The 27,793-nt window shown below is 39.2% G+C and overlaps 1 protein-coding gene across 1 annotated transcript; it reads right to left on the bottom strand.

Annotated features, from left to right (window-relative positions):
• Window positions 1–3,458: 3,458 nt before the first annotated feature.
• matn3a (matrilin 3a) lies at window positions 3,459–27,729 on the bottom strand. Its single transcript, XM_066677556.1, has 6 exons — window positions 27,561–27,729; window positions 23,546–24,121; window positions 22,165–22,293; window positions 4,614–4,712; window positions 4,193–4,262; window positions 3,459–4,111 (listed from the first exon to the last, which is right to left on the bottom strand). Exons 1-5 carry the CDS (start codon window positions 27,727–27,729, stop codon window positions 4,213–4,215), a joined length of 1,023 nt encoding a protein of 340 aa, XP_066533653.1. The 3' UTR covers window positions 3,459–4,111; window positions 4,193–4,212.
• Window positions 27,730–27,793: the final 64 nt, after the last annotated feature.

The following is a 27,793-nucleotide window of genomic DNA, read 5'->3' as shown; positions in this document are numbered from 1 at the left end:
AATCAAAAGTGTGTTGCCCTACGAAGGACTGGCGCCGCCTCCAGGGTGTGTTCCCACCTTGCACCCAGTGATTCCAGGTAGGCTCCAGACCCACCGCATCCCTGAATTAGATAAGTGGTTACAGACAATGAATGAATTAATTAATTAATTTATCTTTATTTTAGCTTTGGTATTGAAAAGCTTTTTGGTTTTCTCATCCAGTTTTGTGTAGTGCACATTAAATGCTTTCCTACAAAACTGAATAAGACACAAAATTACTGTGATTCTGAGGAACATTAAAAAACAATAACTTTAAATTTAACTTCTATTTTAACCAGAAGGGAAAAGTTTGTGAACAAGCTTTGAATTTGGCATTTTGGAATTTGGAAAACATTAGCGTATACTGCTTCACAGCTGAACACAGTTGAACATTAAATCTATTTTGACAGCTACCTTAAAAATGTTTTTAATTTTCTCTGGACTTCAAGACCAAACTTGACAGACATATGTAGGTCCTTACTGTGAAGAAGCAAGTCCAGGATGACCAAAATCCACCCACAGGGGGCGCTACAATATGTTATAGTTTATTTTACTAATAGTTTTCTGCAATAAAATAAATTACACAGACAAAACATAAATGAATCTTAGTCAAATATTGGTACTTTCTACTGTTACTAAGCCCAATGGCCCTCAAGTGATGCTAGAGTAAAGGCCAACGTTGATGAAGAGATACAAACTGTAAAAAGTATATATATATATATATACTTTTTACAGTTTACAGTTTGTATTAACCATAGGATCCAGAATCTCTTCAGCTGTCCAGATAAAAACATGCATCTCCATTTTTGTTGATGTTTAGATGTAGTTGTCCTTCACACTGTCTGAAAATGTTTATTATAAATGAACCAATAAAATTGCTCCAAAAATGACTTGGAATACAATATATTTACATTGAAATCCATAGAAAGTTACACTCTTTTTTCCTTCTGAAAATGTACAATTTTGGAGATGTGTGTATTTTTTGGACAGCAACGAGATTTTATATTTATTTGATTATTTTGACTTTAATTGAATGGCATGAGTTTGCTGTGTTCTCCCTGTGTCCACATGGGTTTCCTCTGTGTGCTCCAGTTTCCTCCACAGTCCAAAAACACAAGGTGGATTGGTGACTCAAAAGTGTCTAGGTGTGAGTGAATGTGTGAGTGTGTGTGTTGCCCTGTGAAGGACTGGTGCCCTCTCCAGGGTGTGTTCCTACCTTGCACCCAAAATATTCCGGGTAGGCTCCAGACCCACCATGACCCTGAACTGGATAAGCGGATACAGTCAATGAATGAATGAATGAATGAATGATTGAGTGGTCTAACATAATATCTACAAAGACGCTGATCTTGATGCTTTTTTGCGATGCTATGGCAGTGTAAACACACAAACAAAAAAGGTGTGCTCACCTGCTCCAAAAAATTCCATTATGTCTATGGTGACTGGGACCTCCCCAATGATCATAACTCAAAAACACCACCGTGAAACGATTTCATGATCATAGGGGTTAGAAAGGAGAAATTCATACACTATTTAAAATTAAAATGAAGTTTCGAGATGGAAGTATAAAGATTTTAGAAGAAAATGTTAAGCGGAAAAAAGCCTATTCACGAAGGCACCTGAGTTAGAGTGGATTATGACATCACCCACTCTAGCTGTCCCCTTTCAAATGAATGGAGGGATACTGACGGATGAGAGAAATCAGTCCGAAACTTGATGTGACGGATCCCTGGTGTGCCCAGGTCTCACCATGCGTAATCTCATGGTCATGGCATGAAAATTTACTGAGTTAGAGCAGCTTGAAATTTTGGCCAAAATATTCCTGCGGTAAAAATTCTTATTGGGAAGCTCATACTCTGAAATCCATAACTCAGAATGCTCTAAAAAGTATATGCATGAATCTACACTATATGTTCTATGAGTGTACTGAATTTGGTGGTTTTAGCTTGAAATTTGTGACCCATGAAAAGGTTTATAAAAAGTGTGTAGACTAAAAACTTGGCTATAATTAAAAGAAGGTGAAATACAGTAATTTGGCTTTGACCAGTCAAATTAATCACATTTTAATAAGATTGTCCTGTACTGGCCTTGCGCCCAATGATTCCAGGTAGGCTCTGGACCCACCGTGACCCTGAACTGGATAAGCGGTTACCGATAATGAATGAATGAATGAATGAGTGTCCTGTACTGTTTATGTACATTTTCAGCTCATAATAAAGTATGTCTCTAAATATGTGCCTTTGAGAATGTGGCAAAGACATAGCGAAGTGTGTCTATACTTTTATTGTAGTGTTGGTTCAGGAAGGTCACTGAGAGGGCAGCGGCTGAATAAAATGTCCTGAATGCTCTGTGGAAGCCAGTGATCTTCAGTTTATCCGTCACGATTCTCTGTGGGTTCTCAGCTCAGGCTGAGTGTGAGTAGCTTTGGCACTGAGCTGCTGTATGGAGGGAAAGAGATGTCTGCTTCTCTGTAAAACGGTTAATATTTGCTGTGAGAATTAACACAGTGATCTCAAGTCTGCAAACGGGCATCAGTCTGCCCTCCATCACCGTCACCTGGCAACTGTAGCATGTTCGCTTTTAGTTTTTGCTTTAACAAACAGAAGAGGCTGACGGGAGAGCAGGTTATTCACAGAAGTGTCATAACTACAGCTGTGATTTTTTAGGTTAAAGTGCCTGTGTGTTTCCGTCTGTGTGATGTTGGATGTGGATGAATGATTTAAACCACTGCTTTGTCACCCCAATGAAAAATCAGGCTGGCCGACTCCAGGTCTGTGCCATTCTTCTGATGAGGCCTGGAACTGTTGACTCAAGCACATCTCACACACGTAACAGACAGACACATATTTCTGAAGCTTTTCTGAGAATTTCATACTTCCACCAAGCATCTCACAGCAAACACTGTACGGGCAGTGGATTTCCAACATTTCTTACGGCCTCTATTCCTCTGGGAAGACTTTATGCTGGATGTGTGAACATTTCTGTGAGGATTTCCCAGCATTCAGCCACAAGAATATTACATTAAGCTCATGACAGTTGCTCTATAGAATCTCATTTGATGGCATTCTTTTTCATTTGACACCAAACACAGTGTGGGTACTGTCAGTGGTTATGGACAGTAACAGAGGTGAAATATTATGATGACACTTCAGCATATAAAGTACACAATCATGCTCTGGTTATTTTTAATTTATTCTGACTAATTCTTCATTTGATCGACATGTGTAAGGGATATAACGATATACAATAAAGATTCAAGAGCTACGACAAATCTGAGATGTCCTATTAAATTAATTTATAATTCTAAAGAATCAGTTTTAATAAAGGATCTAAAATATAAACATGCAAACAAAGTAAAACAAAAAAGATACAAATATATAAGGTACAGCGGTGAATGTACTACATATTTTAACAGACAACAAACCATAAAATTGCTTGAAATTAATGTAAGGCTACACCCTTTTTATTGGTTTTGGAAAAAATCTAAAACACAGAGGTCAGAATGTGCTCTACTCTCTAGAAGAGATCAACACTGCAGTGCTATCTCTTCATATCTGATTTTCTCCAGATTACGAGAAAAAATCTGGACAACGATCCCTATTTTTCAGTGTGTGTCATTATTCGTTTAGACTCCGATGTTAAACACTAGCACATTTTTTTTTCTTATCTTCTCAAATAAAATTGTTCTTGAAAAGAACTCAAGAAAGATAGCTGTTTCCTCCATCATAATTTAGGGTCCTGATTTCCTTCATTTTTCTGATCTCAGGATTTTAAGGAGGGGACTAAACTGAATAGCTAGTTTACAAATGTAAATTAAAGAATTGTTTGCTTAAGATATGCAAAAAAACCCTTTTCTTAACATTGTTATAAACGTCTTAGGACCGTGTGTGATGTTCTTAGAAAACCTTTCTTCAATCTGACCCGTGATTTTTAAGATTCAAACATGAACTCTCCATCTTCTGGTAGCATGAAGCTCTGCTGGTTTGGAGGTCTGATTTTCCAGTGCTGCAGCTATGTTTAATTGGAAGAGAAGTGGAGAATTTTCCTTGGCTTTAGTGGTCCACAGCAGAGAGCTCCACAACTTCAGCTTGACCTTTGGGAACAAAAAGATGGTTGAAGTTGTGGTTCAGCCACCATCTTCTACAGACCACAGTGAAGAGGAACACTCACTTACCAAACTGTAGGCTGCCACATTCAAGCCAGCATTCTTTCCATTTCTTCCACTTTCCTAGTGATGGCCGCTAGTATGACCACAGTTAAGGTCTCAGTGTTCATAATCTTTGAGAAAAGTGTACCTTAGTCTGTCATAAGACCGCATTGCTAATTATTTGGTCATTCATTAGAAGAGCCAGCTAGTGTTTTAAACCCTAAATATTTTTCACTGTTAATTGGACTTAAATTATATTTCCAAATCTGAGAGAACATTATTTTTCTGCACATCCATAACAATAATGTTCCTATAGAACAAAGCATTTCACATTAAACAATGTCTTAATGGTTTAGTAATGCAGAAATGATCTTTAAAATATATCAAGTTCTCTTTTAAAGCCTGATATTAAGCCTCACACAAAACCATGACTAGACAGAAAGGATATGTTTGCCATTGAGGTCCTGGAGGGATTTTTGTGTTTGTCTCTGGAAGGCCAGTCTGGCTTCACAAAGACATGGATCCTGCACTATCTCCACCTTCATTTCTTTACAGCAGAGCAAAGACCATTAGACCAACAGCAACATGTCCAATCATCAAGCTTTCCAAACTATTTTCCGTGTCCAGTGGGAACACTATTCAGTACTTGTATCCAATCTCATTCTAAACTCTGAAAACATTTTAATGGAATGCACTGTAAGTGAACTCTGGAATACAGTATTTTTTACTTCTCTAAACTTTGAGTCTTTATATTTAGAGGATAATGTAGACTGTATTAATTAAACAAACTTGTGTTCTCTTACAGAGCAGCTGATTTGTAAAGTTCATTAGTACCTAATGTAACACTTATGTAATGCAATGTTGTAGTGGGTTTTTACAACATTGTGAGTGTTACATAATGTTTTGGAGTTCAAGCCTCAGTGGTGAATCAATGTGGAATTGATTCTGATTTAGAGTTAAATTCTGAGTTAAAGACAGATGAGGTCTTGCCCAGTCAACAGTGTATGCTTTCCAACACTGAGAAAGATCATAATTTTTATTGAAACAAATAAATTTTTTATTTGTAGGTTATTTCTTTGTTGTAACAATGCTTTTTGGCAATAAATCATATACCGTAGGAAAGCCTGTTAATTTCCCTTTTAAATGGTGCCACATTTGTAAGGAACATGCATTTGTGGGATGAGCAGTAGAATTCTCTCCGCCAATGACAACAGCTTATGTTGTGTGATGGTGTGGGGCGGAATCTCCCCCACTGGAAAAACAAGGCTTGTCATCATTGGAGGCAAACTCAATGCAGAAAGATATCGAGATTAAATTCTTCAACCAGTGGCAATCCCATATCTCCACAGTCTAGGACCGAACTCTATGCTCCAAGATGACAACGCGCGCCCCCACAGAGCCCCACACCATCACACAATATAAGCTGTTGTCATTGGCAGAGAGAATTTGGCAAATTTTTTCAGGGGTGCAACCCACATACTTAGCTCTACTGCTCATCTCACAAATGCATGTCCCTTACAAATGTGGCACCATTTAAAAGGGAAATTAACAGGCTTTCCAACAGTATAAAATTTATTGCCAAGCAGCAACAAAGAAATAATCGACCAAACACAAATTTCCTTACTTTTTGTGCTATTTTTAGTTTAGGTGAACGTACCACAAACTTACAGGAGGAAATCTGCATTATTATTCTCTAATTTGAATAGCCTGGCCTTCAAACTCTTCTTCAATTGTCTACAACAGGACTATTCAAATGGGAAACACCGGAGTGCCCTCATTTGAATAGCCTGGTCTACAAACTCTTACGTGAACATGTTTTCTTGTCTGGGTTCAAGAAAAAGCCCCTGTTGCATTCACAGTGATAGGAGCCATCAGCGCTCACACAAATGTGCTCACAGTCATGTCCCACTGCACAGTGGTCCGAACCTGCAATGAGCCGGAGTAAGACACGGGACACAGACAACACACTTCTACATAAAACCACAAACTGTTCTCTGCATTATCACCACTGAACTGTTCCCTGATCCTGTCCCCCTGCCTTTGTGAACAACAGAAATAATATTTCAATTGTGCTGATGTACTTCAGTTATTTTGGAACCACTAATTTTTTCTAAATCACTAATATGTAATTAAAGCTTTAATAACTTGCACTTAATTCATAAGTGCAAGTTATTAAGGATAAGTGCTTACAGAAAATAAACGAGTGATTGAATAATTTGTACTAAATCACTAATATTCATTCATTGTCTGTAAACACTTATCCAGTTCAGGGTTGTGGTGGGTCTAGAGCCTACCCAGAATCACTTGGCGCAGTCTTTCACAGCGTGGCCAACACACACATATTCACTCACACCTACGGACACTTTTGCGTAACCAATCCACCTACCAACGTGTGTTTTTGGACCATGGGAGAAATTCAGAGCACCCAGACGAAACCTACGCAGACACAGGAAGATCACACCACACTCCTCACAGACAGTCACCAGGAGTGGGACTCGAACACAAAACCCCAGATCCCTGAAGCTGTGTGACTGCGACACTAACCTGCTGCGCCACCGTGCTGCCCATATATTACTAATATGTAATTAAAATCATATTCTTACACTTCATATAATATACTTAGTTTTCATATATTATTTGTACCACTTTTCTAATATAATTTAAATATACTTAAGTATTTAGTGTATTATAAGTCATATACATCCAGTTTACAAGTACTTTAATATGTAATACCATATATTGTTGAATTCAGTTTTACTGCTTCATTTATTAAAGTCTGTTTGTTAGTTTGTATTAGAGATTTTTATTTTTATTTTACACTCTATTAATGATTTAAGAATAGTTTTACTGTCTTTTTACAGTTCAATCAGCAGCTCAAAGAAATACACTTCAGCTGTAGTAGAAGAGTGGTGAAAATGACTCGTACACTGAGTATACTTTAAGTGTAACTGAATATGGATTAATTTACATATTAGTGACTTAGTACAAACATGTGGCTCCAAAATGTAGAGCTAACACAAATCTGCCAACTAAGGGTTGCTTAAAAAGATTACAATAATTCAATTGTTGGTAACACTTTAAATTACAGCCCGCAAATTACTGTGTAAGTACAGAGTAAGTACCTGTTAAACAAGCCGTAAGATAAAATAAGTAATGGGTAAGTAAAGGGTATAATAGTAGAAATATGTGGTTACTACTGAGTATCTTACAAACACTTTACAAATACGGCACATAACTACGTTCTGAATCCATTGTACCCCTGAGTATAATAATAGATTATAAACTTGAACTAAAACATAACATTTTATGCAAGTGACTATTACTGTCATTTTTTTTATAAATAAGAAATGCAGCTTCGATTTTGAATTCACTGTTGTTCAGAATGTAATTATAGATCCTTTAAAGCTATTTACAGTGCACCTACAGAGAAGGACATGGCCAGCTACATTCTTTATAAGCACTAGCAGAGTTTCATGGTACTTTGAGGCATTAGTGTCAGGACATGTGATTTACCACAATGATCATCATCACATACTTCTGAGATATTCTACACTGTTTAGCCGATATGCATTGAGGCATTATATGTACATAGCTGACTAATGATGCAATGGGTGTTTCTCTTCTACTCTTATTCCTTAGTTGTAAAATGTTTGTAAGATACCCAGTAATAATCACATATTTCAATTATAATACTCTTTACTTTCTCTGTACTTATTTTATCTTATGGCTCACATAATAGATACTTACTTTGTACTTACCCAGTAATTAGCGAGCTATAATTTAAAGTGTTACCCAATTGTCTACAACAGGACTATTCAAATGGGAAACACTGGAGAGCCCTCATTTGAATAGCCTGGTCTACAAACTCTTACGTGAACATGTTTTCTTGTCTGTGTTCAAGACAAAGCCCCTGTTGCATTCACAGTGATAGGAGCCATCAGCGCTCACACAAATGTGCTCACAGTCATGTCCCACTGCACAGTGGTCCGAACCTGCAATGAGCCGGAGTAAGACACTGGACACAGACAACACACTTCTACATAAAACCACAAACTGTTCTCTGCATTACCACCACTGAACTGTTCCCTGATCCTGTCCCCCTGCCTTTGTGAACAACAGAAATAATATTTCAATTGTGCTGATGTACTTCAGTTATTTTGGAACCACTAATTTTTTCTAAATCACTAATATGTAATTAAAGCTTTAATAACTTGCACTTAATTCATATATTATTTGTACCACTCTTCTAATATAATTTAAATATACTTAAGTATTTAGTGTATTATAAGTCATATACATCCAGTTTACAAGTACTTTAATATGTAATACCATATATTGTTGAATTCAGTTTTACTGCTTCATTTATTAAAGTCTGTTTGTTAGTTTGTATTAGAAATTATTATTTTTATTTTACACTCTATTAATGATTTAAGAATAGTTTTACTGTCTTTTTTTCAGTTCAATCACCAGCTCAAAGAAATACACTTCAGCTGTAGTAGAAGAGTGGTGAAAATGACTCGTACACTGAGTATACTTTAAGTGTAACTGAATATGGATTAATTTTCATATTAGTGATTTATTTCAAACATGTGGCTCCAAAATGTAGAGCTACCACAAATCTGCCAAATAAGGGCTTCTTAAAAAATGACAGTAATTCAGTTGTCTACAACAGGACAATTCAAATGGGAAATACTGGTGAGCCCTCATTTGAATAGCCTGGTCTACAAACTCTTACGTGAACATGTTTTCTTGTCTGGGTTCAAGACAAAGCCCCTGTTGCATTCACAGTGATAGGAGCCATCAGCGCTCACACAAATGTGCTCACAGTCATGTCCCACTGCACAGTGGTCCGAACCTGCAATGAGCCGGAGTAAGACACTGGACACAGACATCACACTTCTCCATAAAACCTCAAACTGTTCTCTGCATTACCACCACTGAACTGTTCCCTGATCCTGTCCCCCTGCCTTTGTGAACAACAGAAATAATACTTCAATTGTGCTGATGTACTTCAGTTATTTTGGGACCACTAATTTGTACTATATCAAGGACTGGCACCCCCATCAGGGTGTGCTCCTGTCTTGCACCCAGTGATTTTGGTTAGGCTCCGGACCCATCACAACCCTGAACTGGATAAGTGCTTACAGACAATAAATAAATGATTGAATAATTTGTACTAAATCACTAATATTCATTCATTGTCTGAAAACACTTATCCAGTTCAGGGTTGTGGTGGGTCCAGAGCCTACCCAGAATCACTTGGCGCAGTCTTTCACAGTGGCCAACACACACACACACATTCACTCACACACTCACATATACGGACACTTTTGAGTCACTAATCCACCTACCAACGTGTGTTTTTGGACTGTGGGAGGAAACCAGAGCACCTGGAGGAAACCCACGCAGACACAGGGAGAACACACCACACTCCTCACAGACAGTCACCAGGAGTGGGACTCGAACACAAAACCCCAGATCCCTGAAGCTGTGTGACTGCGACACTAACCTGCTGCGCCACCGTGCTGCCCATATATTACTAATATGTAATTAAAATCATATTCTTACACTTCATATAATATACTTAGTTTTCATATATTATTTGTACCACTCTTCTAATATAATTTAAATATACTTAAGTATTTAGTGTAGTATAAGTCATATACATCCAGTTTACAAGTACTTTAATATGTAATACCATATATTGTTGAATTCAGTTTTACTGCTTCATTTATTAAAGTCTGTTTGTTAGTTTGTATTAGAGATTATTATTTTTATTTTACACTCTATTAATGATTTAAGAATAGTTTTACTGTCTTTTTTTCAGTTCAATCAGCAGCTCAAAGAAATACACTTCAGCTGTAGTAGAAGAGTGGTGAAAATGACTCGTACACTGAGTATACTTTAAGTGTAGCTGAATATGGATTAATTTACATATTAGTGATTTATTTCAAACATGTGGCTCCAAAATGTAGAGCTACCACAAATCTGCCAAATAAGGGCTTCTTAAAAAATGACAGTAATTCAGGTGTCTACAACAGGACAATTCAAATGGGAAACACTGGAGTGCCCTCATTTGAATAGCCTGGTCTACAAACTCTTACGTGAACATGTTTTCTTGTCTGGGTTCAAGACAAAGCCCCTGTTGCATTCACAGTGATAGGAGCCATCAGCGCTCACACAAATGTGCTCACAGTCATGTCCCACTGCACAGTGTTCAGAACCTGCAATGAGCCGGAGTAAGACACTGGACACAGACATCACACTTCTCCATAAAACCTCAAACTGTTCTCTGCATTACCACCACTGAACTGTTCCCTGATCCTGTCCCCCTGCCTTTGTGAACAACAGAAATAATACTTCAATTGTGCTGATGTACTTCAGTTATTTTGGAACCACTAATTTGTACTATATCAAGGACTGGCACCCCCATCAGGGTGTGCTCCTGTCTTGCACCCAGTGATTCCGGGTAGGCTCCGGACCCACCACAACCCTGAACTGGATAAGTGCTTACAGAAAATAAACGAGTGATTGAATAATTTGTACTAAATCACTAATATTCATTCATTGTCTGTAAACACTTATCCAGTTCAGGGTTGTGGTGGGTCTAGAGCCTACCCAGAATCACTTGGCGCAGTCTTTCACAGCGTGGCACACACACACACACATTCACTCACACCTACGGACACTTTTGCGTAACCAATCCACCTACCAACATGTGTTTTTGGACCATGGGAGAAATTCAGAGCACCCAGACGAAACCTACGCAGACACAGGGAGAACACACCACACTCCTCACAGACAGTCACCAGGAGTGGGACTCGAACACAAAACCCCAGATCCCCGAAGCTGTGTGACTGCGACACTAACCTGCTGCGCCACCGTGCTGCCCATATATTACTAATATGTAATTAAAATCATATTCTTACACTTCATATAATATACTTAGTTTTCATATATTATTTGTACCACTCTTCTAATATAATTTAAATATACTTAAGTATTTAGTGTATTATAAGTCATATACATCCAGTTTACAAGTACTTTAATATGTAATACCATATATTGTTGAATTCAGTTTTACTGCTTCATTTATTAAAGTCTGTTTGTTAGTTTGTATTAGAGATTTTTATTTTTATTTTACACTCTATTAATGATTTAAGAATAGTTTTACTGTCTTTTTTCAGTTCAATCAGCAGCTCAAAGAAATACACTTCAGCTGTAGTAGAAGAGTGGTGAAAATGACTCGTACACTGAGTATACCTTAAGTGTAGCTGAATATGGATTAATTTACATATTAGTGATTTATTTCAAACATGTGGCTCCAAAATGTAGAGCTACCACAAATCTGCCAACTAAGGGCTTCTTAAAAAATGGCAGTAATTCAGTTGTCTACAACAGGACTATTCAAATGGGAAACACTGGAGTGCCCTCATTTGAATAGCCTGGTCTACAAACTCTTACGTGAACATGTTTTCTTGTCTGCGTTCAAAACAAAGCCCCTGTTGCATTCACAGTGATAGGAGCCATCAGCGCTCACACAAATGTGCTCACAGTCATGTCCCACTGCACAGTGTTCAGAACCTGCAATGAGCCGGAGTAAGACACTGGACACAGACATCACACTTCTACATAAAACCACAAACTGTTCTCTGCATTACCACCACTGAACTGTTCCCTGATCCTGTCCTCCTGCCTTTGTGAACAACAGAAATAATATTTCAATTGTGCTGATGTACTTCAGTTATTTTGGAACCACTAATTTGTCCTAAATCACTAATATGTAATTAAAGCTTTAATAACTTGCACTTAATTCATATATTTTTTGTACCACTCTTCTATTCATACATTTATTCATTATCTGTAAGCGCTTATCCAGTTCAGGGCCGCGGGGGGTCCAGAGCCTACCTGGAATCATTGGGTGCAATGTGAAAATACACCCTGGAGGGGGCAACACACACACTCACTCACACCTATGGACACTTTTGAGTCGCCAATCCACCTACCAACGTGTGTTTTTGGACTGTGGGAGGAAACCGGAGCACCCGGAGGAAACCCACGCAGACACAGGGAGATCACCAACTCCTCACAGACAGTCACCCGGAGCGGGAATCGAACTCACAACCTCCAGGTCCTTGGAGCTGTGTGACTGTCACACTACCTGCTGCTCCACCGTGCCGCCCCTCAACAATATATGGTATTACATATTAAAGTACTTGTTAACTGGATGTATATGACTTATACTACACTAAATACTTAATTATTTTTAAATTAAATTAGAAGAGTGGTACAGTGGTGGCACGGTGGCGCAGCAGTTTGTGTCACAGTCACACAGCTCCAGGGACCTGGAGGTTGTGGTTTCTAGTCCTGCTCCGGGTGACTGTCTGTGAGGAGTTGGTGTGTTCTCCCTGTGTCCGCGTGGGTTTCCTCCGGGTGCTCCGGTCTCCTCCCACAGTCCAAAAGCACACGTTGGCAGGTGGATTGGTGACTCAAAAGTGTGAATGTGTGTGTGTGTGTTGCCCTGTGAAGGACTGACGCTCCCTCCAGGGTGTATTCCTGCTTTGCGCCCTATAATTCCAAGTAGGCTCTGGACCCACCGCGACCCTGAATTGGATAAGCGGTTACAGATAATGAATGAAGGAATTAATTTTTTAAAGTCTGTTTGTTAGTTTGTATTAAGACATTTTATTTTTATTTTACACTCTATTAATGATTTAAGAATAGTTTTACTGTTACTTTTTACAGTTCAATCAGCAGCTCAAAGAAATACACTTCAGCTGTAGTAGAAGAGTGGTGAAAATGACTCGTACACTGAGGATACTTTAAGTGTAACTGAATATGGATTAATTTACATATTAGTGGCTTAGTACAAACATGTGGCTCCAAAATGTAGAGCTACCACAAATCTGCCAACTAAGGGCTTCTTAAAAAATGACAGTAATTCAGTTGTCTACAACAGGACTATTCAAATGGGAAACACTGGAGAGCCCTCATTTGAATAGCCTGGTCTACAAACTCTTACGTGAACATGTTTTCTTGTCTGGGTTCAAGACAAAGCCCCTGTTGCATTCACAGTGATAGGAGCCATCAGCGCTCACACAAATGTGCTCACAGTCATGTCCCACTGCACAGTGGTCCGAACCTGCAATGAGCCGGAGTAAGACACTGGACACAGACAACACACTTCTACATAAAACCTCAAACTGTTCTCTGCATTACCACCACTGAACTGTTCCCTGATCCTGTCCCCCTGCCTTTGTGAACAACAGAAATAATATTTCAATTGTGCTGATGTACTTCAGTTATTTTGGAACCACTAATTTGTCCTAAATCACTAATATGTAATTAAAGCTTTAATAACTTGCACTTAATTCATATATTATTTGTACCACTCTTCTAATATAATTTAAATATACTTAAGTATTTAGTGTATTATAAGTCATATATATCCAGTTTACAAGTACTTTAATATGTAATACCATATATTGTTGAATTCAGTTTTACTGCTTCATTTATTAAAGTCTGTTTGTTAGTTTGTATTAGAGATTTTTATTTTTATTTTACACTCTATTAATGATTTAAGAATAGTTTTACTGTCTTTTTTCAGTTCAATCATCAGCTCAAAGAAATACACTTCAGCTGTAGTAGAAGAGTGGTGGAAATGACTCGTACACTGAGTATACTTTAAGTGTAACTGGATATGGATTAATTTACATATTAGTGATTTATTTCAAACATGTGGCTCCAAAATATAGAGCTACCACAAATCTGCCAACTAAGGGCTTCTTAAAAAATGGCAGTAATTCAGTTGTCTACAACAGGACAATTCAAATGGGAAACACTGGAGTGCCCTCATTTGAATAGCCTGGTCTACAAACTCTTACGTGAACATGTTTTCTTGTCTGCGTTCAAAACAAAGCCCCTGTTGCATTCACAGTGATAGGAGCCATCAGCGCTCACACAAATGTGCTCACAGTCATGTCCCACTGCACAGTGTTCAGAACCTGCAATGAGCCGGAGTAAGACACTGGACACAGACAACACACTTCTACATAAAACCCCAAACTGTTCTCTGCATTACCACCACTGAACTGTTCCCTGATCCTGTCCCTCTGCCTTTGTGAACAACAGAAATAATATTTCAATTGTGCTGATGTACTTCAGTTATTTTGGAACCACTAATTTGTCCTAAATCACTAATATGTAATTAAAGCTTTAATAACTTGCACTTAATTTGTGTATTTTTTGTACCACTCTATTTTTTGTACCACTCTATTCATACATTATCTGTAAGCGCTTATCCAATTCAGGGCCGCAGTGGGTCCAGAGCCTACCTGGAATCATTGGACGCAAGGTTAGAATACACCCTGGAGGGGGCGCCAGTCCTTCACAGGGCAACACACACACTCACATATTCACTCACACCTATGGACACTTTTGAGTCGCCAATCCACCTACCAACGTGTGTTTTTGGACTGTGGGAGGAAACCGGAGCACCCGGAGGAAACCCACGCAGACACAGGGAGAACACCAACTCCTCACAGACAGTCACCCGGAGCGGGAATCGAACCCACAACCTCCAGGTCCCTGGAGCTGTGTGACTGTGACACTACCTGCTGCTCCACCGTGCCGCCCCTCAACAATATATGGTATTACATATTAAAGTACTTGTTAACTGGATGTATATGACTTATACTACACTAAATACTTAATTATTTTTAAATTAAATTAGAAGAGTGGTACAGTGGTGGCACGGTGGCGCACCAGTTTGTGTCACAGTCACACAGCTCCAGGGACCTGGAGGTTGTGGTTTCTAGTCCTGCTCCGGGTGACTGTCTGTGAGGAGTTGGTGTGTTCTCCCTGTGTCCGCGTGGGTTTCCTCCGGGTGCTCCAGTCTCCTCCCACAGTCCAAAAGCACACGTTGGCAGGTGGGTTGGTGACTCAAAAGTGTGAATGTGTGTGTGTGTGTTGCCCTGTGAAGGACTGACGCTCCCTCCAGGGTGTATTCCTGCCTTGCGCCCTATAATTCCAAGTAGGCTCTGGACCCACCGCGACCCTGAATTGGATAAGCGGTTACAGATAATGAATGAAGGAATTAATTTTTTAAAGTCTGTTTGTTAGTTTGTATTAAGACATTTTTTTTTATTTTACACTCTATTAATGATTTAAGAATAGTTTTACTGTTACTTTTTACAGTTCAATCAGCAGCTCAAAGAAATACACTTCAGCTGTAGTAGAAGAGTGGTGAAAATGACTCGTACACTGAGTATACTTTAAGTGTAACTGAATATGGATTAATTTACATATTAGTGGCTTAGTACAAACATGTGGCTCCAAAATATAGAGCTACCACAAATCTTCCAGCTAAGGGCTTCTTAAAAAATGACAGTAATTCAGGTGTCTACAACAGGACTATTCAAATGGGAAACACTGGAGAGCCCTCATTTGAATAGCCTGGTCTACAAACTCTTACGTGAACATGTTTTCTTGTCTGGGTTCAAGACAAAGCCCCTGTTGCATTCACAGTGATAGGAGCCATCAGCGCTCACACAAATGTGCTCACAGTCATGTCCCACTGCACAGTGGTCCGAACCTGCAATGAGCCGGAGTAAGACACTGGACACAGACAACACACTTCTACATAAAACCTCAAACTGTTCTCTGCATTACCACCACTGAACTGTTCCCTGATCCTGTCCCCCTGCCTTTGTGAACAACAGAAATAATATTTCAATTGTGCTGATGTACTTCAGTTATTTTGGAACCACTAATTTGTCCTAAATCACTAATATGTAATTAAAGCTTTAATAACTTGCACTTAATTTGTGTATTTTTTGTACCACTCTATTTTTTGTACCACTCTATTCATACATTATCTGTAAGCGCTTATCCAATTCAGGGCCGCAGTGGGTCCAGAGCCTACCTGGAATCATTGGACGCAAGGTTAGAATACACCCTGGAGGGGGCGCCAGTCCTTCACAGGGCAACACACACACTCACATATTCACTCACACCTATGGACACTTTTGAGTCGCCAATCCACCTACCAACGTGTGTTTTTGGACTGTGGGAGGAAACCGGAGCACCCGGAGGAAACCCACGCAGACACAGGGAGAACACCAACTCCTCACAGACAGTCACCCGGAGCGGGAATCGAACCCACAACCTCCAGGTCCCTGGAGCTGTGTGACTGTGACACTACCTGCTGCTCCACCGTGCCGCCCCTCAACAATATATGGTATTACATATTAAAGTACTTGTTAACTGGATGTATATGACTTATACTACACTAAATACTTAATTATTTTTAAATTAAATTAGAAGAGTGGTACAGTGGTGGCACGGTGGCGCAGCAGTTTGTGTCACAGTCACACAGCTCCAGGGACCTGGAGGTTGTGGTTTCTAGTCCTGCTCCGGGTGACTGTCTGTGAGGAGTTGGTGTGTTCTCCCTGTGTCCGCGTGGGTTTCCTCCGGGTGCTCCGGTCTCCTCCCACAGTCCAAAAGCACACGTTGGCAGGTGGGTTGGTGACTCAAAAGTGTGAATGTGTGTGTGTGTGTTGCCCTGTGAAGGACTGACGCTCCCTCCAGGGTGTATTCCTGCCTTGCGCCCTATAATTCCAAGTAGGCTCTGGACCCACCGCGACCCTGAATTGGATAAGCGGTTACAGATAATGAATGAAGGAATTAATTTTTTAAAGTCTGTTTGTTAGTTTGTATTAAGACATTTTTTTTTATTTTACACTCTATTAATGATTTAAGAATAGTTTTACTGTTACTTTTTACAGTTCAATCAGCAGCTCAAAGAAATACACTTCAGCTGTAGTAGAAGAGTGGTGAAAATGACTCGTACACTGAGTATACTTTAAGTGTAACTGAATATGGATTAATTTACATATTAGTGGCTTAGTACAAACATGTGGCTCCAAAATATAGAGCTACCACAAATCTTCCAACTAAGGGCTTCTTAAAAAATGACAGTAATTCAGGTGTCTACAACAAGACTATTCAAATGGGAAACACTGGAGAGCCCTCATTTGAATAGCCTGGTCTACAAACTCTTACGTGAACATGTTTTCTTGTCTGGGTTCAAGACAAAGCCCCTGTTGCATTCACAGTGATAGGAGCCATCAGCGCTCACACAAATGTGCTCACAGTCATGTCCCACTGCACAGTGGTCCGAACCTGCAATGAGCCGGAGTAAGACACTGGACACAGACAACACACTTCTACATAAAACCTCAAACTGTTCTCTGCATTACCACCACTGAACTGTTCCCTGATCCTGTCCCCCTGCCTTTGTGAACAACAGAAATAATATTTCAATTGTGCTGATGTACTTCAGTTATTTTGGAACCACTAATTTGTCCTAAATCACTAATATGTAATTAAAGCTTTAATAACTTGCACTTAATTTGTGTATTTTTTGTACCACTCTTCTATTCATACATTCATTCATTATCTGTAACCCTTATCCAGTTCAGGGCCGCGGTGGGTCCAGAGCCTACCTGGAATCATTGGGCGCAAGGTGGGAATACACCCTGGAGGGGGCGCCAGTCCTTCACAGGGCAACACACACACTCACACACTCACACCTATGGACACTTTTGAGTCGCCAATCCACCTACCAACATATGTTTTTGGAGCTCCAGGGACCTGGAGGTTTTGGGTTCGATTCCCGCTCCGGGTGACTGTCTGTGAGGAGTTGGTGTTCTCCCTGTGTCTGTGTGGGTTTCCTCCAAGTGCTCCGGTCTCCTCCCACAGTCCAAAAGCACATGTTGGCAGGTGGATTGGTGACTCATAAGTGTGAATGTGTGTGTGTGTGTTGCCCTGTGAAGGACTGGCACTCCCTCCAGGGTGTATTCCTGCCTTGCGCCCTATGATTCCAAGTAGGCTCTGGACCCACCGCGACCCTGAATTGGATAAGCGCTTACAGATAATGAATGAATGAATGAATTTTTTAAAGTCTGTTTGTTAGTTTGTATTAAAGCATTTGTTTTTTATTTTACACTCTTTACATTAATGATTAGAATAGTTTTACTGTTACTTTTTATAGTTCAATCAGCAGCTCAAAGAAATACACTTCAGCTGTAGTAGAAGAGTGGTGAAAATGACTCGTACACTGAGTATACTTTAAGCTGAATATGGATTAATTTACATATTAGTGATTTATTTCAAACATGTGGCTCCAAAATGTAGAGCTACCACAAATCTTCCAACTAAGGGCTTCTTAAAAAATGACAGTAATTCAGTTGTCTACAACAGGACTATTCAAACGGGAAACACTGGAGTGCCCTCATTTGAATAGCCTGGTCTACAAACTCTTACGTGAACATGTTTTCTTGTCTGGGTTCAAGACAAAGCCCCTGTTGCATTCACAGTGATAGGAGCCATCAGCGCTCACACAAATGTGCTCACAGTCATGTCCCACTGCACAGTGGTCCGAACCTGCAATGAGCCGGAGTAAGACACTGGACACAGACATCACACTTCTCCATAAAACCACAAACTGTTCTCTGCATAGCGACCATTTAAGTGTTTGTTAAATCTGGTACTGATGTACCCTGCTTTGCTACTTTTAATGTTTTCAAACTCCCTGCTCAGATAATTAACAAGTCCTCAGAAACATAGAAAAACACTACAAGCTCCAGGAACCACTGGGATAAGCAACTGCAACAAGATATCTGAGAAAACTCTGGGTTACACTGCTGAATATAGAGCTACCACAAATCTGCCAACTAACACCTTTTTAAAAAAATGACAATAATTTAGTTGTCTACAAGAGGACTATTCAAATGGGAAACACTGGAGTGCCCTCATTTGAATAGCCTGGTCTACAAACTCTTACGTGAACATGTTTTCTTGTCTGTGTTCAAGACAAAGCCCCTGTTGCATTCACAGTGATAGGAGCCATCAGCGCTCACACAAATGTGCTCACAGTCATGTCCCACTGCACAGTGGTCCGAACCTGCAATGAGGCGGAGTAAGACACTGTATGTGGAAATTACCCTCAAAAACATCTGCCTATGTTGTTGGGACCAAATTTCTGTGTCCGAAACTGTGCCCTATTCACTATATAGTGCACTATTTGGGGTTTCTGCCATTTTGTAATGGTGTCCAGAAAACATAGTGAACAATTTTTTTGTGCTCTCAAACATTCCCACAATGCAAAGCAAGTAATGTACAAATAATTGCCATAATATGCTGTGATGTTTGGTAAAAATACACGAGAAGTAGTCTCCCAAACCTTTCACTACTCTCCTGAATCCAGTTCCCTATAATAAGGCACTATATAGTGAGTAATATAGAGAATAGTGAATAGGGAGCCATTTCGAACACATCTGGGAGTTCTTGCAAAATATTATACCAAGTCATTCCCATTTATAACAAATTACTCACTGGCACTACTGTCACCATCATCATCATCATCACTGGCTTTGAAACATGATTTTTTATCCTCCATCAATACAAAGCCTGGGGGACATGAGCAGTAATAGGAAGAGCCACTGCCCACACATCTGTGCTGACAGTCATGACCCAGTGCACAGGCGTCCACACCTGCAACAAGCCACAGCTACAGGAACATGTCGTAATACTCCAGTTAATGGCTGCATTTCCTCTTTTAAGAAAACAATGTGGCAAAATGTGTTGTCACCTGCTTGTCCGACATTTCTTCTGAAATTAGGGAATTAATAGGCAGTTTGCCCTGCCTTTCCAACATTAGCATCTTTTATACTTCTTCAATCACAAGGGCATTAATGATGTACTGATGTTGGATGATTATTTCAGGATCATAAACACCACTCCCACTCATCCCAAAGGTTTTGGAAGGTGCTCCATCACACCAGAGAACATTGCTGCACTGTCCAAAGCTAGAGGGGTTTACAATCCTCTAGCCCATGTGTCTCATTGAGCATGGTGATTTGAAGCTCATGTGGAGATGTTCTAGAGCATGCCATTTTGTATCATGTTTTTCTGCAGAGATTATATAAGCTCTGTGAACAGTTGAATATCTGTGTCCAAAACAGATGCTCCTCAACACAGCCAAATTCAATAATTATGTGGGGTGTCTCCAAACACTTATAGTTCATGTTTTTTGAGAGTTTTTCCCATTCTGAATGGAAAATATCCTACAATATCTTTGCCTACCTACTGTGGCTTAAGTCTCATCAGATAACATCAGACTCAGCAGTGACAATAAGCAAGCTGAATAACATTAGGTTTACTTATAAAGACACCTACATAAATATGCAAGTGATACTATGAAATGGCATGAACCAAGCTCATTACCATTTCTAGTATGCTAGACTCACTGGTGGTATTTTCACCATTGTTGTGGCCAATGTTGATGCCACTGATGCCTTCAATGCCTTCTCCATTGTTGGCGATGGAGCATGTTCTCTTGTCTCTGTTCAATACATAACCAGGACGACACTTGCAGTAATATGAAGTGACGTTCCCGACACAAATGTGCTGACAGTCGTGTCCCATTTCACAGGGGTCTACATCTAGAATGAGTTCATGTAAAATAACATCAAATTATTTACTTACTTATTTGGCACATAACATAATCTTATTTACTTAAAATGTCTATAATGATTTCAGAATTGTGGAGTTAAATTTGTGCAAATTCAAGGTTACTACCAAAAATGATGAGTGTTAAATAAAAAGGCCAATATGCTAATGTTATAACGGCTGGTTAAAGTTCCAGATTTACAAATTAATAAAGCTAGTGACGTTTTAAGAGATGTTCAGAGTGTCAAGACTCATGTCACAATGCAGCCGTGAACATATACCACAGTACTGTAGAACCACCAGCTCACAGGCAAACGTCTGTCATCTGTCTTGATAATCACAGAGAGAAGGATGTTTTACAGAACAGAAAAGAACAGTAATAACAAGTCAGAGCTGCCTGCATGCTTCATTCAACATGGCTGTGTGGCATGCTCCATGCAGGAGGACTATCTATGATAACTCCATTCATATTAGGCATAGAATGGAAGGCCTAATCCACCCTGATAGCTCAGTTGGATTCAGATTCAGAATACACTGATGTAAAGACAACAGACATTGGTATTATTCACATATACTATCATCATGCTTGCACACTGTCACAATCTAATATGTATCATGTAATATGTAGTATTGTATGACTTTAAAAGTCATGACAAACACAGCTATGGTAGTGTAGATGGATATAAAAAAACAATCACTGGCTTAACAGGTTAGTCGTTGATTTCACTGAGTTTCTGCTGTATGCAAGCTTCACAACAAAGTAAAATTAAACAGTGCTATCTGTATGTTTTCCACTGGTCAAATTTGATAAGATGTACAAACCCAATTCCAAAAACGTTGGGACAGTAAATGGAAAATGCCAGTAAAAAGAGGAAGCAGTATTTAGTTTACGTTTTTAACATATGTACCTATTAATGTTTTTGTAAACGTTCCATATTTGAGGCCAGTAAGACTTCCAAACAAAGAAGTCTTCAGTTGTGTACTGGGAATTTGTTTTCACATTTATTTTTTCGACAGTAGCATACAGTGATGCGTTGAACGTTTTAATGACATTTTGCACTGTAGTGGGTGCATATTATTTTGGTCAAACTGGCATATCTTGACCTGTCCTTGCTCATAAAGGCCTTTTTCTCTACGCCATTTCAGTGTCAAAGCATGATAACATGATAATCATCTATTTTAGATACTTTCAGAGACTCAACTTCTTAAAATTCAAGTTTTAGAACACTTTTAAAAATATTTCTGCAGAATTGATTCCAAATGAATATATATTATTTTTTTTTAATCTATAAATTTAATAAAGTTTGACATTATTATTTTTGTGTGTTGTTTTCATTGAAATATGTAAAAGCCAAACATGTCAAAGTAGACTTGAATATCTGATACCTGTGTTTTAATGCATTTCATGTACTTTTCCAACTTTTTTTAAATGGAGTTTGTATGAGAACAGTATGGCATTAGTCTGTATATGATCTACAGACTCTTACGTTTGAGGGAACATGTTTTCTGGTCCTCGTTCAAAATATAGCCCTTCCGACACTTGCAGTGATAGGATGAGCCACTGCTGACACAAATGTGCTCACAGTCATTTTCCGAGGCACACGGATCCCGGGAACCTGAAACGAGCTGTTGTTATTGATTTAAAGCCCCTCGAGCAGCTCCCACAAAATTACAGGACCATAATTCTATGTTAAACAAGATCACTCCTATCTCATGAGCTTCTCCCATTATACATGATACATATGATATTACAGTTGAAGGAGTAAGATCAAGACCAAATACAGTTGAATTCATCTCCACACAAAACATCAGTTAATTCAGTGTTAAATTAATGAGAACAAGTTTGCTACAGTGAAGCGGCCTGTGTCACATATTCATCACCTCTTTAAGATCTTATCTTACTTAGAGACATGCACCTATAGCAACATGAATCAGCAAATAAGGTAGAGCTTGAGACCCTAAAAAATCTTGATTATCTTCATCACACGTAGAAAGGACATCCACACTCTGAAACATGAATAATGTTATTAACTCCATACAGTTTAGTAAGATCAGCAGGAAGAGGACCTAAAATATAAACTGTTAGATTTAAAACACATAGAGTAATGTCTCAACAGGGAGAGAAACATGAGTGTTATTAAGGCAATCAACATCTGTAAAATGTGATACTGAAAAGTTCTCATTGTGCAACACTTGTGATATAGCCATCTGTAAAGGGTTAGAGTAAAAACATGTTGCAAATAAAAGGGGAAATCAAAGAATGGCCCTAGCAGGCGACGTAATAAAGATCAAAATCTGAATGTTATTATTTACACAGGTCTTACTGTCATATAGTGCTTGTAGCTTGTAGTTCGCTCATTCTCTAACTCATTCACCCTCTCACTTGCTCAATAAGTCACTCTCTAACCCACTTGCTTGCTCACTCACTCACTCACATTTAGCAGGGTGAATATTCTTTATCAATGATATAGTGCAGTGGTTCCCAAAGTGGGGGTGCAGAGCTATTGGGGGGTGGGGTGCAAATAAATAAATGAGACACATAATTTCTGTCACTTGTAATAATTCCACTGTAAAAGTGATCTGACACTTTTTTTCCTCTGTTCAATAAGAAGGTGCAGTTTTGTATGAATTACAATATATTAAATATATTTCACTGGAGTCTGGAAGTAACAGACCTGTCTGTGGGAGCTGCAGTGGGGTGGCTCAGAAATATTCTTATTTACAAAAAGGAGTGGGGGAGGGGGCTATAGAAGATGTTTGGGAATCACTGCCATGGTTTGTAATTCATCTGAAGTCTATTTCCTGAATATGAGCTACAATCTATAAGCAGAGAAGAACAGCACATCCCACCACCCCCTGTATTCCTACCGCACAGAGTCTCCCGGAACTTGGAGGTGAGCTTCTCGATGACTCCGTAGGTTTCCACGTAGAAGACGTGGTCTTCCAATGGGTTGCTGGCCATTAGCTTCAATGAGGCTATGTCGGCCCGGTCCACTCCCACAGCGTAGATCTCGATCCCTGTGGCCCGGGCAGCAGCAGACACCTCCTCCACTTGGTCCTGAGGACGTCCGTCCGTGACAATGATGGCCACCTTGGAAATGTTCTTGGACTTGGGCCGAGCTCCCGACTGCTCGGTGAAGGCTTCATTCATGGCCTTCTTGATGGCCAAGCCGGTCATGGTGCCAGCAGCCAGGGGCCCAATTTGGCTGATGGCATATTTCATACTCTCCTTCCTGAAATGGGACTTGAGGAAGAACTCGATCTTGACTGTGCTGGCGTAGTTTACCACAGCAACACGGGTGGCATCTGCACCAATGTCCAGTGTGTCCACCATGTCCGAAAGAAAGATCTTGACCTTCTCAAACTCACCTGGACGCACACTGCGAGAGCTGTCAATGATAAACACAAGGTCCAGCGGACGGCTCCTACACTGAGAGTCAGTAGCTGAGAGTAAAAAAACACATGTTTTGTTACTGATCAGTGACACTATGTGATCAAGGCAGATGTCTTTGTTGATTAGAGGGTTAGTAATGCATGCCGAACCATTTGATATTCTGACACAATATCATAAAGAATACAATAAGCTGAATTAATTAATTACAACAAATGTCCCATATTTGTGGTAGCCGTATTCAAAGATTATAATCTTTAAACATTAAAATCAAAATGTATTAATACATTTATTATAAATATTTAATTACTTTTCCTAATTTAATGGGGAAAACCAGATAAACAAAAATTCAACATGATGATATGAACATTTACTGTACATTCTATAGACATCATCATTATGCACATAGTTGTTTTGGGTTTGCTGACAATATTGAAGTTTTATCACTTCAAAAATCCTTCCCTCTGCTTTAGGGCCCTAACCTGTGTTATAAAGTGCATTTATGCGATAAAAAATGGGGGTTTAAATTGTTGGGGTCAAAGTGAAAACAAATTGAAGAAGACAGGAGGGCTATAAATGCACTGAAAAAAATATATATATTTAGGCTTATTTCTTACTTTCATTTTTAAACATACTCCCAGAAAATAAATAAAAACCAAATGCACAACACACTGGCATTGGGTCTCATATCAGACAGACAGCGACTGCTGTACTAAAATTAGTCTGTTATTATTGATTATTCTAATAGCCAGTAAAAAAATTAAAATGAGCATGTTCGTGTTTTAAAAACTGTCTTAAAGGAGATTCAGTGAGATGACACTCTTATTTACAGCATTATAAATCACATTCTGGCAAATGTGCCTGAAAATTCAAAGCTATAAAAATGCATAAGAGATATTAAATAGATAGAAATATATAACAACATTTAAGTGTTAAATGAACAAAACTGATAAAGAACCACAGAAAAGGCTCAGGAATGTCATATCACTACATCTACCTTTAACACACTGTGTTTTCAAAGTGAACAGGCCTAGGCAGGACTCCAAAAGGAGTATTGTACCTGTCCTCCCTGCGATGGCTATGTCACCCTGTGCTCTGACCGGGGGTTCAGGCAGGGGTGAGGGTTCCTGAGGATACCGCTCTGGGGTCAGAGATGCTGGTGTGGACTCAGGGTATAGTTCTTGTGTCACTGTGGACTTAGGCAGCCATGGTGAGGTCACCCAGGGCCGCAGGTAAATAGGAGAAGATGTTGTTGGTTGGGAATATGTCACAGGTGCACTGGTTGATGCTTGTTTATTAAGTGAGTGTCTCTGTAGTGACCATTCTGGTGTTGTCTGTGAGTGGCTTGGGCCGGCCAGTGACCGCTCTGGACCTGCAAGTGATGGCTGAGGAACTAGAAGTGATTGTTCTGGATCTATAAACGACAGTTCTGGATGTGGAATGGATCGTTCTGGAGTTTCCCTGGATTGTTCTTGATCTACCATGGAATCCTCTGGATCTGATCTGGATTCTTCTAGATCTACAATGAATTGTCCTAAGACAATCCTTGGTTGCTCTAGATCTAACCTGGATTGTTCTGTATCTATATTTAATTGATCTGCATTTCCCCTGGATTGTTCTGTATCTATCTTTAATTGATCTGCATATACCCTGGATTGTTTAAGATCTACCATGGATTGATCTAAACCTACACTGGATTTTTCTGTATATGTCTTTAAATGCTCTAGATCTTCCCTGGATTGTTCTAGACCTAAATTTTCTTGTTCTACACTGGATTTCTCCTGATTTTCTCTGGATTTTTCAAGATCTACCTTGGATTGTCCTAGTTTTCCGCTGGATATTTCCAGACCTGCCAATGTTTGCTGTTGATTGTTGGCTGATTTTCCTTGACCAGCATGTGATTCTCTAATTGTAACATGTAGCTGGGGGCCTGTAGAAGATAGTTCAGGGACTGGAACTTTGCGACAAACTACTGAAGCCCATTCACCTTTCAGCTCCTGCTTTGCTTCTTTGTCTATAGGCAACAAGTCTTTTATCCAGTTATAAATCTTGACTGCAGAAGGACTTGTCGGTCCAGGATATGCTGCCATTAGTGGCAGTATTCTCGGCTGGTCTTTGTGAAGGTAACGGTGTCCAATAAACCTATAATTATTGTGTACTATGGACCACCAAAGGGGGAGATGTACATCAGATTAGTGAGACAAAAAGAGGACAGTGAAACAAAGCTGTTAGACAATTTGAAATCAAATTTTCAAGGGCAATTCATGCCTCCTTTAAAATATCAGTCATGGAGTCAATGAATTCCTTCCTGTAAGACTTAAAGGGATACTTAAAGGCATACACCAGCATTTTCAATTATTTTTCAAATGTTTTTGACAGGTCTATAGCATGTGGCCACTTACCACAGGCAATAATTCTGTATTCAATAAACGAACAGAAACTTCTGGATCTATTTACAATAGATGCCAATGGGCAAATAAGTTCATTTAAAATCAACATTAATCTGTCCTCTTCAAGATACAGAGAATTTATTTTCTGTGGTAACTAACTGTATGCTAGCGGGATGACAGAGATTAGGTCAGAAAAAGCTGGGGTATTGCTTTAAAATATCATTTAAACGCATGCCACCCAAATACAGTTTTTGTAAACATGCATTTAATGTTGACATAAAAAAAAAAAAGATTTAAAAATCAGATCAGAATTCCATTATATTTCAAATGAAAGTGACAGATTTAAACCAATTTATGTGGGAAGCACATAATCATGTTTGTGATTTTATTACTGTGACACATCAAGAACAACAATGCACCAGAGTGTTCTTCTGTGATGCAGACTAAGGCCAAATGCAAACATGACCAAACATCAAAATGTGAGGTTTGGGGCACAGATTAAACCATAAGCTTGACTTTAAGAGTTTAGAATGGAGCACTTACCCCAAGTACATTTCTGAATAGATATAAAAGTACTTCCAAAAATATTTCTAAATCTCTGTGTAATTAAATCTTTAAGATGGAAACAATGTTGTTTACAGTGGTTTGGTGTGAAATATTCCATTAAATGGGAAGTTATATTATTATACACAGTGTTGGTGATAACAAATAAACCTTCCAGTGGCTGAGACACAGTTTCACAATCATTGCAAAAGAGCACATTGGTGGAGAGGCTCGTGCATGGTATTGCAAGGAAAATAGTTAATAGCTTGTGTTTTTATTTCTGATTTTATACTGTTTCACCATTAACAACAACTGTATTAAATCTGAAAAATTTAAAACTCTGCATTTCTGATATTTTGTAGATGTTGTGATGGCTGGTTCCATTTGCCATTACTGGACAATTAAAAGTGTACATCAGATCATAAACTTTGAAACAGTGGTGGATTTCCCCTTTGAGTTGGTTGAGACCAAACATTAACACACAGAGTTTAACTTATACTAAATAGCACAGTCAAAAAATAACCATTTTACAGGTAGTGTTTAGTTCAGTGAAACTCACCAGCTGGGTTAAGGGTCCTCGGTGGCAGTCGGGTATTTGGTGGGTTCCCATAATTTCTTCTTTGTGCATAACTCTGGGCTAAAATCTCTGTTGGGTTACTGTAGCTTGCAGAGATATTCACCAAGAGAAAGGAGAGGCAGCATAGAAAAACCCTGAAGAAGGACCTCATTGTATGCATGTGGTCTGCTCAGTTTGCTCTGACAGCGCTCGGTGTCTTCTCTCTATTTGAAGAC

This window comes from Hoplias malabaricus, chromosome 7, assembly GCF_029633855.1.
Source record: "Hoplias malabaricus isolate fHopMal1 chromosome 7, fHopMal1.hap1, whole genome shotgun sequence".
In the NCBI taxonomy this organism is placed as follows: domain Eukaryota; kingdom Metazoa; phylum Chordata; class Actinopteri; order Characiformes; family Erythrinidae; genus Hoplias; species Hoplias malabaricus.
Note: the sequence above shows the minus strand (reverse complement) of the source record. Positions and strands in the feature narration are given on the sequence as shown.